This window comes from Macrobrachium rosenbergii, chromosome 11, assembly GCF_040412425.1.
Source record: "Macrobrachium rosenbergii isolate ZJJX-2024 chromosome 11, ASM4041242v1, whole genome shotgun sequence".
NCBI lineage: Eukaryota > Metazoa > Arthropoda > Malacostraca > Decapoda > Palaemonidae > Macrobrachium > Macrobrachium rosenbergii.
The window spans coordinates 17,030,571-17,049,287 of record NC_089751.1 but is presented as its reverse complement, the minus strand read 5'-3'; the positions used below and the strand labels follow the sequence as shown (position 1 = coordinate 17,049,287).

At 40.7% G+C, this 18,717-nt stretch overlaps 1 protein-coding gene across 3 annotated transcripts in view; it reads right to left on the bottom strand.

Annotated features, from left to right (window-relative positions):
* Window positions 1-18,717, bottom strand: part of Oseg1 (intraflagellar transport protein Oseg1) — a 117,041-nt gene that overhangs the window by 85,415 nt on the left and 12,909 nt on the right. For all 3 annotated transcript variants that reach the window (XM_067111290.1, XM_067111289.1, XM_067111288.1), the window contains exons 5-8: window positions 17,563-17,655; window positions 10,946-11,025; window positions 10,680-10,755; window positions 10,226-10,417 (exon numbers count right to left, since the gene is read on the bottom strand). In XM_067111290.1, coding sequence (XP_066967391.1) covers window positions 10,226-10,417; window positions 10,680-10,755; window positions 10,946-11,010 — 333 coding nt within the window. In that variant the 5' untranslated portion in view covers window positions 11,011-11,025; window positions 17,563-17,655. The remainder of the gene's footprint in view (window positions 1-10,225; window positions 10,418-10,679; window positions 10,756-10,945; window positions 11,026-17,562; window positions 17,656-18,717) is intronic.

Sequence of the window (18,717 nt, the reverse complement as noted above, 5' to 3'; positions counted from 1 at the left end):
TAAGGGACACTTTTGTAAAACCCTGTATTGTTAGCATATTACATCTTACAGGTTAATTTGGTTACTAGTGTCAATCTACTGCCTTTTATAAAATATCTCAATTAACTTAAACCATTTTAGGTTTAGGTTAATTTTGACATATAAGGCTGTATTACTTAAGCTGTAAATCCTTTTGCAATGACTATGTGAAATTTTAATTCTAAATTGTCATGCCATTCAGACTAATCTTCTATGAATTAATTTGTTTAACTAACCCAAGCTACTGTTTTATATGGCTTAGGTTAATCCTTCTAGTATAATCTACGTTAATCAAAGCATAGATTTCTTAGAGGGTTCTCGCTTAACCTATTCTAAGCCGCTTCTTTTTCTAGGTTTATTTCAAAACCTAAGGATATAAGCTATGCAAAAAATTAATCCTCTTATCTGGTTTTTTGTTCTATATAGCCCAGACTACCCTTTTGTCTGATACTTAGCCATGCTGTTTCTAAATTAACAGTTGGATATACCTTAAAAAGGAGTTTCTACTTAATCTGGTTAGGCTATTGCCTGTTCTAGGTTTATATCATTTGTAAGGGTATAGGCTACATAAGACGTTACCAGTATTATTGATCCTAGAATACTGTTCATATGTGCTCCTAGGCTTTTCTTAGCCTAGTATAGGGTATTACCTAATCCAGGTTTTTATAGATCACACTTAAATGTATATGCTATATAAAACCAGCAACTTACTAATATGTAAACTTATAGTTAGGCTACTATTTTTGTCTAACCCAGGTTGTTGTTTGTATCCAATCCTAGGTTAGGTTGTTTGGTCTACTATATAAAATAGTAACCCAATAATGTATAATTTTATAGCTAGGCTATCACTTACTCCAATCTGGGATACTGCCTAATCCGAATTATTTAATTCACAAGGGTATGGTTACATAAAACACAATTGCCTTAGTATGTAGCCTTAAGGCTAGGCTACCAACTCATCCAGCACAGGTTACCATTTTCATCTAGTCCTAGATTACATGGTCTAGGAAAGTGATTTAGTCGGATAATGGGATTTATTGAAAAGTTTATCACTTAACCTAATACAAGATAATGCCTAGTCCTGGATTATTTTAGATCATGCCTGAGTATACAAGCTATTAAAAGGAAAAATTCTGTAGCCTGTTTATCATATTCTATGGTCCTTGGTGTAAACAAAGCTGCTGCCTAGGACCAAAAAAGAATATGTCTTAAAAGGTTCTTACTTGCCTTAATTTAGGTTACTACTTAATCCAAGTTATTTAAATCACCTTTAGGATATGTAATCCTAGGTTATAGGCTACAGACATCTACTATAGTTAAATCATTCACACTGAATTTGTTAGGCTACTATCTCAAGCAGGCTACTGCCTAGACTATTGTAGACATCGTTATCTGAAAGGATTATCTAAATTAATAATAAATTGTGGAACATTTCTTTAGTTAAAACTTCTAAAAAGAATGATAAAAAATTCAAATTTTTGGGGGCTTTCTCAAATAACAGAGATTGTGAGAGAGCAATGACCACGTGCTCGGAAAACAAAGTCCAGTTTCCGGCTTCCGTACACAAAATAAACGTAACAATTTTTAACTGGAGCTTAAAAATAAACACTTAACTTTCAAGTTTCGATGTTTCCATGGTTCTCGCTGATGAAAAAATTTGAAATCAAAGCAATTTTGTGAGGAGCACTGAATCACTGTGGGCACAAATTCGACTAGTAGAGGGTAATGGGGCTGGTCTTTTGCCTGCCCTGGTCGTATACAAGATGGCAGGCACACATGCGCAATAGTCACTTATTACAGTTCTTGATGTAGGAAAAACTGGGTTCAGCTTCACTGAAGATAAGGGAAAATGCCCTCTTATCTCTGAGTCCATTATACTCTATCACGTGTCATAGTGTTTTCATTACGACACAATACCCGGCTACAAGACCAGGTTAAAAAAAAAGGGATTTTGACAAAGGAAAAATCTATTTCTGGGTGAAGGCCTGTGTCGCTCAGTGAAATGTCCCTATACAGCACACATTTCTAGGTATAAGTATTGCTAGATATACCAGAGAAAAAAGCCAATAGGATGCCAGAGTTACTACCTCTGGTTCGATACATCCTTATAGGATGTCGGTATGTCATCTAGGAGCGAGTGGAAGCCACTACCACAGACACTTAACCCAATAGACTCCTCCTCACACAAAACCCCTCTGCCTAAGAGGTGCCGATACAACGGTCCCACCACCGCTACTACTAATTCTACCCACAATGCACCATCCCGAAATAGCACCCAAGCTTTTTGGCTAGATCAGGTGGGAAATAAAGAGAGGGATGGGTTCACTGAGCGACACAGGCCTTCACCCAGAAATAGATTTTTCCTTTGTCAAAATCCCTTTTCTGGGCTTGTCCTGTGTCGCTGAGTGAAATAGTAGCAGAGAATTGACCAAAGAAGCTTGTAAATTTAAAAAGGATTAATGTATTAAGGATAAAATAAAATTTTTATTTTGAATATGCTTTTTACTAATCCAGAAAAGCAAATATAAAAATAAATTAGTACAAAAGGACAATAACTAACTTAATTAATGCAAAATAATGTGGTTACAATCTTAAGATTAATAAACAAACTAGTAACCATCACCTATAAAACAATGTTTAGTGAAAACTTAACAACTAAGGTGATAAAGCAAAGCCAGGAATGGATTGAGAAGCAACCCAAACCCAGACAACAAGATAGGAAGGACGGGAATACAAGCGAGGCAGGTAGGTGAGAAGTACCAACTGGTAGGGCAAGCAAAATACAACAATTACAATTACAAATTACCAACAATAAAATATTATAAAACAATATTAGGCTGACTCTGGGGAAACAATGTTCCCTGCAGCGACAGCAGAAAACTTCAAAGCCTCCAAGGATTTGAGATAATGACGTTTAAAAACTCTAGGGATTTCCAGCCCATATATTTTTAATTTCCTCAAAATTCATGTGTTGGAAATAATTAACTGAGGTGGCTACAGCCCGGATATCATGGACCTGGGGGATTGAATCCGGATTAGCTTGTTTAATAAAATAAAGTATTTGTTGCCTAATGCCATTCAAGGAAATGGTTCCACCATTTTCTCTAACAAAAAGTGGACCTGAAGACCTCTGAGAGGTTCTCTCTAGGTAGGCTTTTAATGTGACCACCGGACATAAGGAGGGATCTTCTAAAAGGGGTATTATCTTCCAGGGAGACCACCTAATTAGAGGATCTTCATTCTTAGCTAGAAACATTTGATCTGGAGAGAGTAGAACCTCTCCTGATGGGAGGAAATCCACATGATTCGGCTCTCTAGAAAGGGCTGACAGTTCAGAGATTCTAGCTCCTGAAGCCAGGCTAATTAAAAACAAAGTTTTTCTAAGAAGAGTCGAATAAGGGCAAGACTCATTATTTGTGTCTGAGGCTAACTTTAATACATCGTTTAAAAACCAAGAAACCGTTTTAGGACGGGTTGTTGGTCTAAGACGGGCACAAGCTTTAGGAATAGATGAAAAGTATGAGTCCGTCAGATCAATGTTAAATCCCCAAAGGAATACTTTCTTTAAGGCAGATTTAGTTGTAGTAATTGTACTAGCTGCCAGACCTTTGTCAAAAAGGGTCTTAAAAAATGAGATCGTAAGATTAGTAGTCATAGTATGAACGTCTGAATCCTTCAGAAAAATAGCAAGTTTTTTAACTGCTGAATCATACTGGCGAAGAGTAGATTCTCTCTTATCTGATTCCAAAAATAATGTGTTTTGAGGATCAATATTAGCATTTTTCTGGGCCAAAAACTTCATGAAATCCATAAAGTTAGGGCATTCAGCATTCTTGAGGAAGCTGACACAATCTGAGTTTGCACTACTTGCCAGGTTAATATTGGATGAGGAATTTGCAAGGCCTTGAGTTTCAGCTCTAACAGAAGCGGAAACCAATTGCTCTTGGCCAGTTGGGAGCAACTAAAGCTATCTGACCTTTGAATGACCTGAGTTTGTGTAAAACTTTCCACAGAAGATTTACTGGAGGAAAGAGATAGATCTTTTCCCATTTGTTCCAATTTATTGACATTGCGTCTGTAGCATAAGCCGAGGGTCCAGGTTCGGAGCTATGTAACATGTGAGTTTGTGATTTGATTCCGTGGCAAAAGGTCCACCTGAAGCCCGGGAATCTGTTGGAGAATCCAATTGAAGGATTTCTTGTCCAAGGACCATTCCGATTCTAGAGGAGACGTCCTTGACAGAGAATCTGCAATCACGTTCCTTACTCCTGACAGATGTGTTGCTGACAGGTGCCAATGATTTTTCATTGCTAATGAAAAGATCGCTATCATAACATGATTTATGTAACTTGTCTTGGAACCTCCCCTGTTCAGACAATGAACTATCACTGCACTGTCCAGAACTAGCCTGATATGTATGTTCCTGGCCAGACGTAAACGTTTCAGAGTCAAGAAAACTGCCATCGCTTCCAGAATGTTTATGTGGAAGAGACGAAAGTGGCTTGACCAGATTCCTTGAACCTTCTTGTACTGCGAATAGCCCCCCCAACCAGTCAGAGATGCGTCCGTGTGGATGATCAGGGCTGGAGGGGGATATTGTAATGGAATCGATTTGGAAAGACTTTTGGCTGTTGTCCAGGGACGAAGTCTTTTCTTTAAGATTGGAGGTATGAGGGAGACTTTGTCTCTGAATTTGCAATTGGCTCGACTTCGCCACACTCGATTTATGACCTTCAGTTTTGCTTTGAGGAGAAGGTCTGTTACTGACGCAAACTGGAGGGAACCCAGGATTCTTTCTTGAGTGCGACGAGAGGCTCGTTTGCACTTGAGAAACTGCCTTGTTGCTTTGGCAATCTCTTTGCATTTTGCTGGGGGAACTGAAAGTTTGTGGGTGCCTAAGTCCCACTGAATGCCCAGCCACTGAAATTTGGTTGCCGGGGTTAAACGAGATTTCTTTATGTTTATATGAAAGCCCAGATACTCTAGGAACTGAATCACTAACTTTGTCGACTTCTGACATTCGGAGACGCTGGAGGCCCAAATTAGCCAATCGTCCAGATAAGCCACCACCTTGATACCTTGAGATCTCAGTTCCTGTACCACAACTTCCCCCAGTTTGGTGAAGATCCTGGGCACTATGTTCAGTCCGAAGGCATTACCTGAACGAGTAAGCCTGTCTTCCCAGTCTGAACCCCAGATAAGGGGAGAAGTTTCTTGCTATTGGAACATGATAATAGGCATCTGTAAGATCTATAGAGGTGGTGACGGCTCCACGGGGAAGTAAGGTCCGCACCTGAGAGACGGTCAACATACGGAACCTGTCGCATTGAATGTAAGAATTTAAAGTTGACAGATCTAAAATCACTCTTCTCTTGTCTGAGTCTTTCTTTGGCACGCTGAATAAGCGTCCTTGAAATTTTAAATGTCTGACTTTCTTTATCGCCTTCTTTAAAAGAAGGTCTTCTGTATAGTCTAACAGATCTGATGTTGGAGTCTGAAAGAACCTGACAAGTGGAGGGGGTCCCCTTACCCAGCTCCACCCTAGGCCTTTTGAAATGATACTGTGGGCCCATGGACTGAATGTCCAATTGTCCCTGAAGAGGCGTAACCTCCCACCTACCTGGGGATGTTCATTTATTGTAAGACTTGCTGTCTCTAGTTCCTCTTGAACCTCTACCTCGAGATTGGAGTCTGGGGCCAGATCTAGACCTGAAGCTCCCCCTACCTCTATTTCCCTTGGACTGGCGGTAGCCCTGAAAGGTCTGGGACTCGTAAGTAGGGTTGAAAGCAGGAGAAACATAGGTTGTTGAACCAGTGGGATGGTGGGCCGGTTGGTTCAGTACAACGTATTGTGGATGTCCCTTGGAGGTGGAGGGCTGGGCAATCTGACCTACCGGGACTGTCTGAACAATTGTCTGGGTCTGGGGTGCCTTATAAGGATGGAACCTCCTAGACCTTCTTCCTGCCTTTAGGTTGGGGCCCTGAAAATTCTGATGACTTCCTCTTAAAGGGGAGTCCCCACGGATCCAAAGATTTTGTTGGCCCTTGAGGCCTCACTGATTACTGAGTTGACCATATCTTCAGGGAATAGATTGGTCCCCCAGATAGAGGATTTTATCAGCTTGTTCGGCTCATGACGGATGGTCGCGTCAGCCAGAACAAACTTTCGGCAGTTCCTCCTTGCCACAATGAAATCAAACAAATCACTCTGGAATGAGGCCAGTAGTGATTTTGTCAGGACCCTGAACAGAGGTTCATCCTTGTAAACAGCAGACGTCAATTCCACCGAGGTGACGGAATTGATAGATCTGCTGAGATGGCACCTAGCCTCATACTCAGCTTTTATCAGAGACTCCGGAAGCCTGGGTAGTTGTTCACTGAAGAGATTCGAAGCGCACTCCGAATCTAGTTTACCCACTGTAAAGGTTTCTGGAGCTCCGGTCCAGCATTCTAAATCTGCTGGAAAGAGCAGAGAAGTAGGCTCCGTCTCATGAAGCTGCGGCATAGGCTTCTCCTCTGTTCCGGCCTGAAGGGTTAATTCTGCCACTTTAGAGGTGCAGGAGTCGGGACATCCTCATTTACTGTGAACATCGTAAACCGCCCCTTATGCGGGGTCAATCTAGTGTTGAACACTCCCAGTCAGATAGGATCCTAACCCATGCCGACTGCGCTTGATCCCTGGGAAAGATCACTGTTTCTTTGGGAACCTTATCTTCCCTCACCAAGGCATCCTCGGAAAGCCGAGCATACCCCGGGAAGGGAAAAACAAGATCCGCTGGGAAGAACTCGTAATCTTCCACAGGGCAGGTGCCACAACCTTCAATGGTTAATTTACCATTAGCGAAAGGGGCATTAAAGGCAAGACGTCAAGGGTTAGAATCCTCATAAGCTGGTAGCTTAGAGGCGTCTGGAATGGGATAGGACCGTTGCTGTACCGGACCTGAACTAACCAGTCCGGCCAGCGACTCCTCTTGCGTCTTTAACCTGTCCGCCAAGGATTGAACGTACTTTCCCGACGACTCAAGACTCGAGGCAAGATCGTGAGACATTGCCTCGAACTGAGAAGAGACCTGTTCGGAAAACATTCTCATCATGGACTCCGCGAAAGCTTTAGGGTCAAAGTCAGGCTTTTTCGACCTGCTCGACTTTGTTCTCGACCCCTTAGAAGAGGGAGAAGCTTTCTGGGCGGAAGTCGAAGGTTTCGGAGTCAATGAAACCTTGGCGGAACTAGGTACAGATGAGGTTTTCGGGGGTTTAGTCAATTTAGGTAATGTCTTCGTCTTCAAAGAGGACTTCACCTTGGGGATCACCGACCCCGAACGGGTCCCCAGGGTGGAGCTCTTAGAGAATCCTTGGAAGGATGAAGACGAAGACGCAGGAGAATTGAGAGATAATGGATTAATAAGACTACCTGCCTCACTTACATCCCTACCTTCCTGCTCCGGGTCGATGGCCATTGGTTCGACGTCCAGGTTGATGTTGGCCACTTCTTGGCCCTTCGCGCACAGCTCTTGATCTTCTGGCAAGACCTGGGTTTCTAGCCTAATCCTGTTGATCAGGGGTTCAGCTACTTCAGGAGCTACGGCTGCAGAGGCCCTAGCATTTGGGTAAAGAATGTTGCAGATATCCTCTGCCAGCACATAAGGACGCCCCTGACCAACATTGCGTCCAAAGCCGCCAACCCAGATCTTCAATGTCGCTAGAGACGAAGCTTGACGGGACCGAGGGACCTGTTAATTGAATCTCATGTCAATAAAAGGGATTGACAAGGATATTATCTTATATCAAATATAAACACAATTATTTAAACTAACTGTGTTAAATACAATTGAAGGTTAACGTACCGAATCATCAACCACGCCTAAATAAAGTGCGTAGCACACGTCACAGCCGTCAGGATGACAGACGAGGTGGTCGTCGACCTCGACTGCACAACCGGCATGCGATCTGCATGCTACATGGCCACAGGGTTGCTGCAGGTAGGCGTTACAACCCGGCTCCTGGCAATGTACCACATATAATAAAAATTTATACATGAGCATCTAAAATAGGCGGCGGAACGGCTAAACTAGTAAAACTTAGAGTAAATATTCTGCCTCACACCGGAGTTGAAAACTGTGGCTACGGCGGAAGTCTCCGATGGAATCCTAAACAGGTGGGCCAGACCTGAGTCGGATCACGCCGGAAAGCAATTCGTGACGCCGAACGTCACGATAAATTAACTAAATGCACAGAAATCACAACCAGGGAAGGCTATTCGCTGACGCGAAGAGTCGGGATAATTCACCAAACTTCGCTCACAGAAAATAATAACAGTAACAAAACTCATATCATTCCGGCTCCTCTACAATTCCGCCGATAACAAAGCAACGACACTCAAGCAAAAGTCCTATTAAGACTAAAGCGAGCTAACGATAGCTGCCGGAACGAGTCCGGATGACGGAGCGATAGAGAAGCAGGAGCAGAAAATAAATCACAACTACTACTAGTAAAATTTATAACAGCTTCTCTCCAGTTCCGCCGTAAGCAAACAACAACGACGCTCAAGCTAAAGTTTCTGCTAGAAGCTAAAGCGAGCTAACGATAGCCGCCGGAACAGGTCCGGACGGCGGAACGGGGAAGACACGGGAGTGAAAACATGGCGACAACAACAGGTCAGGTGCCTAGGCACCTTCCACGAAGTGTCATCTCAACCAAAAGGGCAAATGAGCTAAGCTCTAAAATGCCCTAACGGGAGAGCCAAGACAAAAGAGACTGATATACAGGGGGTGAGATAAGGTGAAAGGATGAACATTGGTACTATCACCTAGCCTAACCTCCAGAAGGCACCTCCTGGAAATGTAGGCTAGGATTCGCCAAAAATTCGAACGAGAAAGAGCGCTAGCGCCAACACCACTTCCAGGATTGAAGAATCAACTGGTCAGGGAAGAAGGGCCTGCACTCAAACCCAAACGAAGGCCACCCAAGAAAACTGTACCAACTCAGGCCTATAGGCCAAGGAGGAAGGAAGACTGGGGCCAACATAGCCTACCTTCCACGAATCGGCAAGGCCGAACTGGTCAGGTAGGCTAACAACACCACCCAAACAGACTCAAGAACTAATACACACATAATAAATGACATAATGACATATTAAATATGTCTACAAACGGTAAATAAAGGAAAGCTAGGCTAGGCCTAACTTTCAACTTCTAAGGTATAAAATAATAGTCGATCGCGTCAGATCGAGCGAAAATTGAAACTATCATAAAAAGAATGTAGTAATTGTAAATTTCTATCGATTGAACGAAAGAAAGCAATCATATAAAAAGACTGTAGTAAGCCGCCACGAACGAACACGAAATGGCGGCCCTCAGTCGATCATGCGAAACAATAAACAGAACAAAATAATCCGTTCGCATACCAAAAACATTCAATTTTGAATACTCAACTTAGAAGAAGATGTTCCTTGATCAGATGATGCCATCATGAAAGCGAGATAATCCAAAATATGAAAATAAGAATAAAATATTAGCACCACAAAAAATCACGAGTGGTTCGTAAAGCGTGCTATAAGTGGATGGTGCATTGTGGGTAGAATTAGTAGTAGCGGTGGTGGGACCGTTGTATCGGCACCTCTTAGGCAGAGGGGTTTTGGTGAGGAGGAGTCTATTGGGTTAAGTGTCTGTGGTAGTGGCTTCCACTCGCTCCCAGATGACATACCGACATCCTATAAGGATGTATCGAACCAGAGGTAGTAACTCTGGCATCCTATTGGCTTTTTTCTCTGGTATATCTAGCATTACTTATACCTAGAAATGTGTGCTGTATAGGGACATTTCACTCAGCGACACAGGACAAGCCCAGAAAACACAGTAATTCAGGGTACACAAAAAAAAAATTTGATAAATATTTCTCTCTGCTAATGCACTCATAATAGACAACTACTAATACTTCCAACAAGAACTGAGACCGCAAAGAGATTCTGAGTGGCAGGTGAATTAAATGTACTGTACAAAGGACATGAGTGTTGCTTAACGTAAATACTATGATACTGTACAAAATAGTGGTTACTTCTCCAAGACATTTCAGTACATGTATAATAAAAATTATCAGAAAAAGGATCAAAGTGCTTGCATCAAGTCGTCCAGAATCAACAGTGAGAAAAGTCATGAAAAGTAAAGCTAGAAATCTGTTTACAAAGGAAAAAAATATTACGGTAACTTACAACAAAATTGGAGTCAGGTCTGGCAGCACAACACCAAACCCACGAAGCTTGTTCTCCAACAGTTCCTAGCTTCACACCTTCTCTGGTGTATAACAAGCATGACTTGTTTGAGCCTCCCAAAAGAAGATACTCCCCTTTACTGAAGTAGCTGACACAACATGGATCAAAACCCAGAGGCCTCTCTTTACCAACCTACAAAATTGTTACAACTCAATCCAATATTATGGTATGCAAAACCAATCCTATGAATGAAATACATATCATTTAGTAGTCTATGTGCATATTTAATGAACTAAAATCTCACTGCTTGTTTGCTAAAAATTATATTCTATTCTACACAATTAAATCACCAAGCTGAAGTACAGGCAAAATAATAAGATCATGCCAAAGGGTTTTACTCTATAGCAAAATACCCAGTTGAAAAGTCTCAAAACTGATTATTGTCTTACAGTACCTGTTTTCCACTCAAGCAATAGAATGAAAGATTCTGTCCCCAATCAGCCACACAGAGCACATCAACTGGTTCATCTCTGAAAAATAAATCATTCTAGTGATCTACTGCACACTTCACCAATGAAAAAAAAACATATCTAATGAACATTTGAAACTGTGGATTCTTTTGTGTTGAATATATTAAGAAAAAAATAAAAAATTGCACATTTATTTAGTAAATACCAAAAGAATAAACTAAAGACAAAAATCACACATAAGGCTACTAACTTGGCTGGATTCCACGCCAAGGACCAGACAGGAGAGTTGGTACCTCCAGGCCGTTCAATTCGCATTTTTTCCTCACCCACCTGAAAGTCAATAGAATGATCAACAAATACCTTGCTTTTCTTAACTAACATAATATAAATCTGTAATAATAAAAGCTTTTTTAACAAAATAAAATAAAAATGACATTTTTAGAATAAAATAAAGTTTTATATATACTTACTAAGTAATTACATAACGATTAGTTCACTTTACAAGGCAGCTTGAATTCAAAATTTCGTGGATAACACTTCGCACGCCTGTGTAGGTGACCAGTTCCGCCCACTAGTGGGAACATTACGAACGACTTTAGCAGATAACCTCAATCTGTTCATGCCTTATGTCCATCAGCGGGGAGGAGGGTGGGCTCCGATCATGTAATTACTTGGTAAGTATATATAAAACTTTATTTTATTATAAAAATGTCATTTTTATATAAGTAACTTACCAAGTAATTACATAGCTGATTCCCACATTGACAGGAGGTGGGATACATGGACATATTCTATTCCAAAAACATTCTGTAATGAATTTGAAAATAGAAAAAACTGCTAGCATTGAAAACCATTGCTTGTCGTTATCTATCAGCTAAGAGAGCCACTGGGATACTGTCTCTGGTAGGTGCTCATCTTAACTCGTAGCAGAGTGGCAGTATAGCCAAGGGTCGGCTCCTACTTAGTGGGAACTTTGTAGCAAAGGAAGTACTCCGTGGCTAGCAAAGCACGATAGGTGCTTGCTCTTGCCCTGGACGTAGCACCAAAATAAAAACCAGACAACATTGTCACCTACACTTAGATAAAACCACAACCCATCCACTGAGAGTGGCGGGTGCTTCAGGTACAACGTAACCCCTGGTTCCGCAAAAAGCTCGACACCTTATTACAAGGTGAAGAGACAGTAGGAAAAAATAATCCTATGCTTCCTTCCGTGATACCATGCCAGTCACTAGAAATGGTCTCAAGGCACTGAAAGATTCAACACTGTTTCACTTCCATTAAAAATAGTGAGACACAAAGAATGATTACACTCCCTGTAGTTCAAAGGCAGAATGGACTTACGAGGCATAAAATATATGCAAGCTAAAGAGGTAGAGGCTACCATGACGTCTTTAGCTTTACAAGGATGGGCGCTCAGCACCAGGACGCTTGGCAATCTGGTGTTCAAACTCTGAGCGGTCATACACAGGCTCTTTTAACTCAAAATTTGGGCGCTCATGAACTGGAAAGGCGGAACCTGCGCGCTCATGTGATGGGCACTTGGACGAAGTGCGCTCATACGATGGGCGCTCTAGAGGTGATAGCTTGGACACCGAACGATCTTCGAGTTGGTGCTTACGCACACCACTATCATACACTGGGCGCTCAGATGCTTGGCGTCGATAAGTTGGACTGGCACACACTCTTTTGGGGTCAGAACTCACTTTCACACCTGAATGGGAGCAAGAATTTCTCACTAGTGATTCCCAAAAACTACAAGAAGGGAGAGGGCTATGTTCTCTATCTACAGCTGTCTGTGGAGCTCGCTTACAAGATGGGGGGGGAATCTGAATCCAAGGAAGCGCCTGGCCTTTTCAGTGGCCTGGAAACTTTTGCAAAACAGCCACCACATTTCTTTGATGTGGGAGAATCTGAATCACTTGAAGATAGGGCATGTACATCCATTTGAACACCTTTCCAGTGGCGTTCTTCTGCAGCCTGGGATGGGTGGACAACAGGCTTGGACTGCCAGTCTGCTTCCTCCAAGTAGGTGAGCAAGGGGAGTTTAGCAGGGACCTTGGTCTAGGAGCATCGGTGGGACGAACAGCTGCCCCCTCCACTGACACTTCACTCGACACTACACTATTAAATTTGTCCATCAGGACCTTCACAGAGTTCCCAATCTGGGAAACAGTATTTACAAGTATATTAAATTTTTTATCTACTTGTGCTTCTAAGCTGGCAAAGGCACTGGGTTCAGCAGAATGAGAGCTAGGTAATGGAAATGACAGGAAAAGCTGGAAGACTGGAAATGGGAGAAAAAGCTGTCACAGGTGTTGAAGGGATAGGCATAACATCAATATCAACTCCTGGAAAATGACTTGTAATAGCACCAGCCTTAGCCTCGGCCCTAGCTGTAGCTCTTCTAATTTGGTCACACTGCAATTTGTCTAAGTGTGTCTGTAAAGTCTTCCATTTACCCTTATCCCAGTTCTTACATTCATCACAATTCAATTCCAGAGAACAAATTTGTTGCCTACAAGTACTAGAAATGCTATGTGAGTCATATTTTGCAGAAATGAGTCTAGTTTTGCAGCCTTTGCTGCAATACCTAATGCTAGACAATGCTAGACAAACTAGAGTCAGACATAATGGGTCAAAATTCCAATTAGACAAGTCACAATCGAAGAAATAAGCCAAAATTCTAGCTAAGCTAAATAGCTGTGCTACCAGAAGCAAAGAGTACTTCACCGAAAAAGTATATCTGTTTAACCAGACCACTGAGCTGATTAACAGCTCTCCTAGGGCTGGCCCGAAGGATTAGATTTTATTTTTGAATCTTTACGTGGCTAAGAACCAAATGGTTACCTAGCAATGGGACCTACAGCTTATTGTGGAATCCGAACCACATTATAGCGAGAAATGAATTTCTATCACCAGAAACAAATTCCTCTTGTTCTTCACTGGCCGGTCGGAGATTCGAACTCGCGACCAACAGAGTGGTAGCTGAGAACGGAACCCGCTCACCCAGCGAGGAACTAGTACTTCACCAAAGACGATCTCCAACCATCCGGCGAAAACGAATCAAGAGCTGCTAATAACTGGTGTTCAGTCATTAGCCGGCAGAAACAAATTGAGCTCTTTAGCTACGTTGTACCTATTCTTCCCTGAAAGTGGGCGGGGCAGTATACCTACACCCAAAACAAAAGAGCGCTACAGCGAATTTTGAATTTTGAGCTGCTGCATAAGGTGGAAACTATAGCTATGCAATTATTTGGTAAGTTACTTATAAAAAATTACTTTTAAGACAATTATATAACAACAGATTGCGAAAAGTCCATGCCCTGTAAACCCCACTGATGTAAAAATTTGAACTAAAGGAATGACGTAAGATGCAATAATTACTTTTAGGGCAAAACTACACTGGCTACTCACAAGTAGCCTAGAAAAAAAAAAAACTCATCCTGAGATTTCATGAAGGTTATTAATACGCGTTCCAGTGGATGTGTACGCCACTGAAATCCAGATATATATCTGGAAAATAATGAATACAGCTGCCGCCATACTTGGTGTTCACCCGAGCACAGCAGGAACAGATTGAGGTTATCTGCTAAAGTCGTTCCTAATATTCCTGCTAGTGGGCAGAACTGGTCACCTACACAGACGTGCGAAGTGTTACCTGTGAAATTTTTAATTCAAGCTGCCGTGTAAAGTGAACTAATAGTTAAGTAATTACTTGGTACATTACTTATATAAAATAGACAATTGTGTAAATAGCATCTAAACTGTCTGAATGTTGTAAGAAAAGAATTTGTGATCAATTATTTTAAATTTTGGTGCTAAGTTACTGGGAAGGTTTCTGCAAAAACATAAGCCAGAATGTGTTGATATCTATGTAAAAAGAATTTAGGGAAGGGTATCTTTTTACACAGACACCCTACCTTAAATTCATCAATTAAGTAATGACTGGTAAAAATAAGAGACTTTAAAAAATCTTATTTCACACAAAACAAAACGTTAGTTTTACTTAAGCAATTTTGTCCATCCTTGGCAAACAAACCACATTTTTAACCACTTTTTAACTTCATTGGTGACTGAAGCCACAAAGAGCCTGGGAAGATTGACTTCATCAGTATATTTTACATCAGATGAAACCAAACTCGCTTTTTTTCAACTTTCATTACACTTGTTTTACAAATGTGTCATGCATTCCCAAATATGTAATTATTAGCTTGTAATATAGTTTGTGCATAATTCTGTTGCAGTCTTTCTTGCTGAGGTGATCTGAACCATACTTTTTGTAAGCACATCAACACTGGCTTCTTATACCATCACCAAATTAAGATTCCCACATACTTTTACTGTAGGTGTTAAAGCTGTAAAAAAAAAATACAAAAGTTGTTACATTAAATCTACATACGGATGCTGGTAGAAGTCCCTTCTAAAGCAGATCTTATAGGAGATATCCAAAATATCCCTGCTACCTGATGATCCTCCCAATGACCTCCCCAACCTGTCAAGGAGGCATTTGTGTGCATATCATCTGTACATATGGAGGAATCAGGGCAACCTGTTTTGCCAGAAACCCTTTCCAGGTCCACAGCCAGAGTATTTCTCCAACCTTTTTGCTCCTTTGATGAAGTTGATCACAAATCTTTTTTCTTGCATGTGATAGTCAGAATTTGTTCACATTTTTTTTTTAGTTGCAATCTGAGGATTGGGTCTATCTCAGATGCGAACTGTAACAGGACCATTAAGTGCAACTGACGCCTGGAAACGTTGGGCTGTGCAAGGAACCTTTCCAGTTCCTTCCTTATTCTGTTTTGCGTGCTGGTGGGGAAAGACAACTGGCCGTGAAGAGTATCCCAACAAAGTCCCAGCCACTAAAACCAAAAATCAGCGATTTTTTTGCCCTTTTTCGGTGATTTTCGTTTATCTGCGGCTCAGTTAGGTATGTATCGGCACCAATATGCGACTATCGGTGCCAATAAGCGGAAATCGGTGCATAATGGTGCTGAAAATCGTTGATTTTTGTCGCTAGACAAGCGCCGAAAAACAGGATAGCCGGCAACAAAGCCCGCTGATAACCGGGGACTGCTTGTATATAGAAAGCCTTTTGCTTGGAGTCTGTCAACCACCACTCTTAGGCTTTGTGAGCACTCTTCTCTGGTGGGCCCCAAGATTAGCCAATCATCTACAGTAGGTAGGCTACCGAGTACCTTCTTTTCCGAGTTCCCTTTGAGGACTCACAACAGCTACCAAAAATAGGTCTTTCCTACGTCAAAACCTGTTTTCTGTTTACCTTATTAAAATTATTCACCTTATTTCTTTCATTTTTATCTTAGCTATCCTTTTCCAACATAGTTATCCTCAATTTACCTCATTCAAATTACTTATAGCCTTTTCCTTTACTTTCAAACCTCTCATATGTCTGTTTCTTAACAAAAACCTAATCCAAACTGCCTCATCCTTGTCTTAAACTATACTGTTCTTCTATCCGTCCTTTGTCATCTGTTTTCCTATCTCAATAAAATCCTACCCTACACCTGCCCTGGTAAACAGCTGTTGCCCCTGTAACTCTTACAATCACCATTACCACCCTCACTTTCATCCAAAAGAACATTTATTCCTCTCACTCATTCCTTGGAACTTTTCCTTCAGCCAGTCCTACCTTATAACCCAGTCTACTAATCAATAACAGTATCATCACTTTAACAGCAGCTCACTTGCAATACTATTAATTACTGCTTTATACTCTAACATCTCAACTGCCCTCCATGTATTTAAAACCATCCTTTCACTGGCATTTTCAACTTTACAACATTCCTTTCCACTCTTGTCAATCACCTCTTCATTCACCTCTGCCTCTTTTATCCTCCAGCTCAACAAATCTTCAAATACTCTTTCCATCAATCCAAGGATACATTCACTTCCAACAACACCTCTCTATATGCATCTTTTATTCTGAGGTCCATTTGTTAACCAAACTATCTATCTTTACTTACTAAAAACCTTTTATTTGCCTTTTTGTTCTGGTTCACTTTATCCCTTCATTTATTAGTTGCCTTTATTTTCTCTTTCACTTTCTTCTTGACTACATTATCAATTCTGCTGTACAACTGCATATGATCATCTCTTTTATCATGTGTCTGCATCTCAAATTACCTTATTTTTCTTTTCCTACACCTTTTGTTTCCTCATATCACTACTTATAGTTTTTATTTTCTCCTTTGACGCCTCTCTAGACAATGAGCAAGACTGATTTACCTCCAGTGGACAAGGCCTAAGAAATTACAGATGAAGAATTCTAGTTATAAAAATTAGTTTTGGGAATTTAAACAATGGTAACAAAGGTGTTTTGGGAAAAGAGCTCCCTGCAAGTGCATGGTGTCTTGTGGACACCTGCTTGTCAAAATCAATAAACAAGCAAATACTGTATGCAGGCAGTGTTAGGGTAAAATATATATGGGGAATAAGCATGACATGAATGAAAATATGAGATAAGAATATGCAAAAGGTGAAACAAAGTAAAGGGTTTGTGGTGAAACAAATGCACATCCAGGAATAAGGAATTAGCCTCTTGCCATTTTATTTACTTTAACATTTCTGAATCATTTGAGAAGAGAGACATTAATTCAATTCTGTAAAAACCAAGCTACAGACATATACAGTACCTTGATTGAAGAAATGCTGATTCTTTATTCTGACTTACTTTAAAATCTAAACGGTTAATAAGTAATCTTTTCATTTACATCTACATGTTCATATTCTGTTGCTTTATTACTAAAACTTTCACTATCACCAGAAACACTTCCTGGCTTCATATAACGATTCTTAATCATTAGCAAAATAAAATAAAGCACAACTGTAAAAACCAATACTAACCTTGTTCCTAATGGACACAGTTCCATTTGCCAAGCCAAGAGCCAAATAAACACCGTCATTAGTCCAAGCACAGCTGTAAATTCTACTGGTGATCTGAAAATGAATTATCAGAATTTAAATGGCTCCTCTCACACAAATATTGAGGCCCAACAGCAACACAAAACTCTACAATTACTGTACATAACATATCATATGTCTACAGTATTCTACAGTATACTTAATACAAGGTAAAATAACACAATTACAATGCACATTAATAAATTAATGCAGCTAAATAGCAAAGTAAATTTAGGATGTCATTTATTAAAAAAGAAAGTGAAGCTAAAATTTCTGATAAAAATTTAGAAAGATTTTGTTTCTTATATACAAACCTTAGACAAAAACCTCATTTTACACAAGCAAAATTCCCTAAATGACATAATGTTAGCCAAGAATGGAGTCATCAATTGGGAAGCAAAGAAGTTCTTCACTCAGGTGAGCAGCCCTAAATTTGGGGTGTCTTCTCATTTACAATCCTATGTTGTCATTACACGTAAGTATATCAGTATATACTTTTAATTTTTATAAAGTGCGTTTTAGCCAGATACACTATGAAGTAACACATAGCATAGTAGCAGAGTAGGTGTGATCCAATAAAATTGACATCTTGCCATAGTGAACTGCGAGACAGAAGCAATTTTCGCCACTGCGTCTGGCTGTTCCATTTGCCACCCCGAAAAGGCAGCTTACATTCAACAATAATAACAATATCCTATTTCGAATATTAACGGTGTAATTCACATACAGTAAATCATTAAAACACTTTTCAGTTGCAAATGCATGGTAGACATCCTTTATTTACCTAAAACTTACACATAGTGTAACTATTTAAAGCCCGGGGCGCAGTGTTACCATGCGCGAGCACCACAGGCGGGTGGACAGATGGAAAAAAACAGACTATAGGCGCTCAGACTCACTCTGCTCTGACATTGCTAGACACTCAGATTGAAAGAACGTTTGGCGCCAAATACTAGCATTCCATAACTGGAAGATATGCCTCTTCAAAGGCCAAGATATGCCTGAAAAACACCATCAATACCCCTTGTCTACACTGAGATCCATGTCTGTCCGCACTGGGATCCTGGAACAACACTGCTGATGCCTCTTGTCCACACT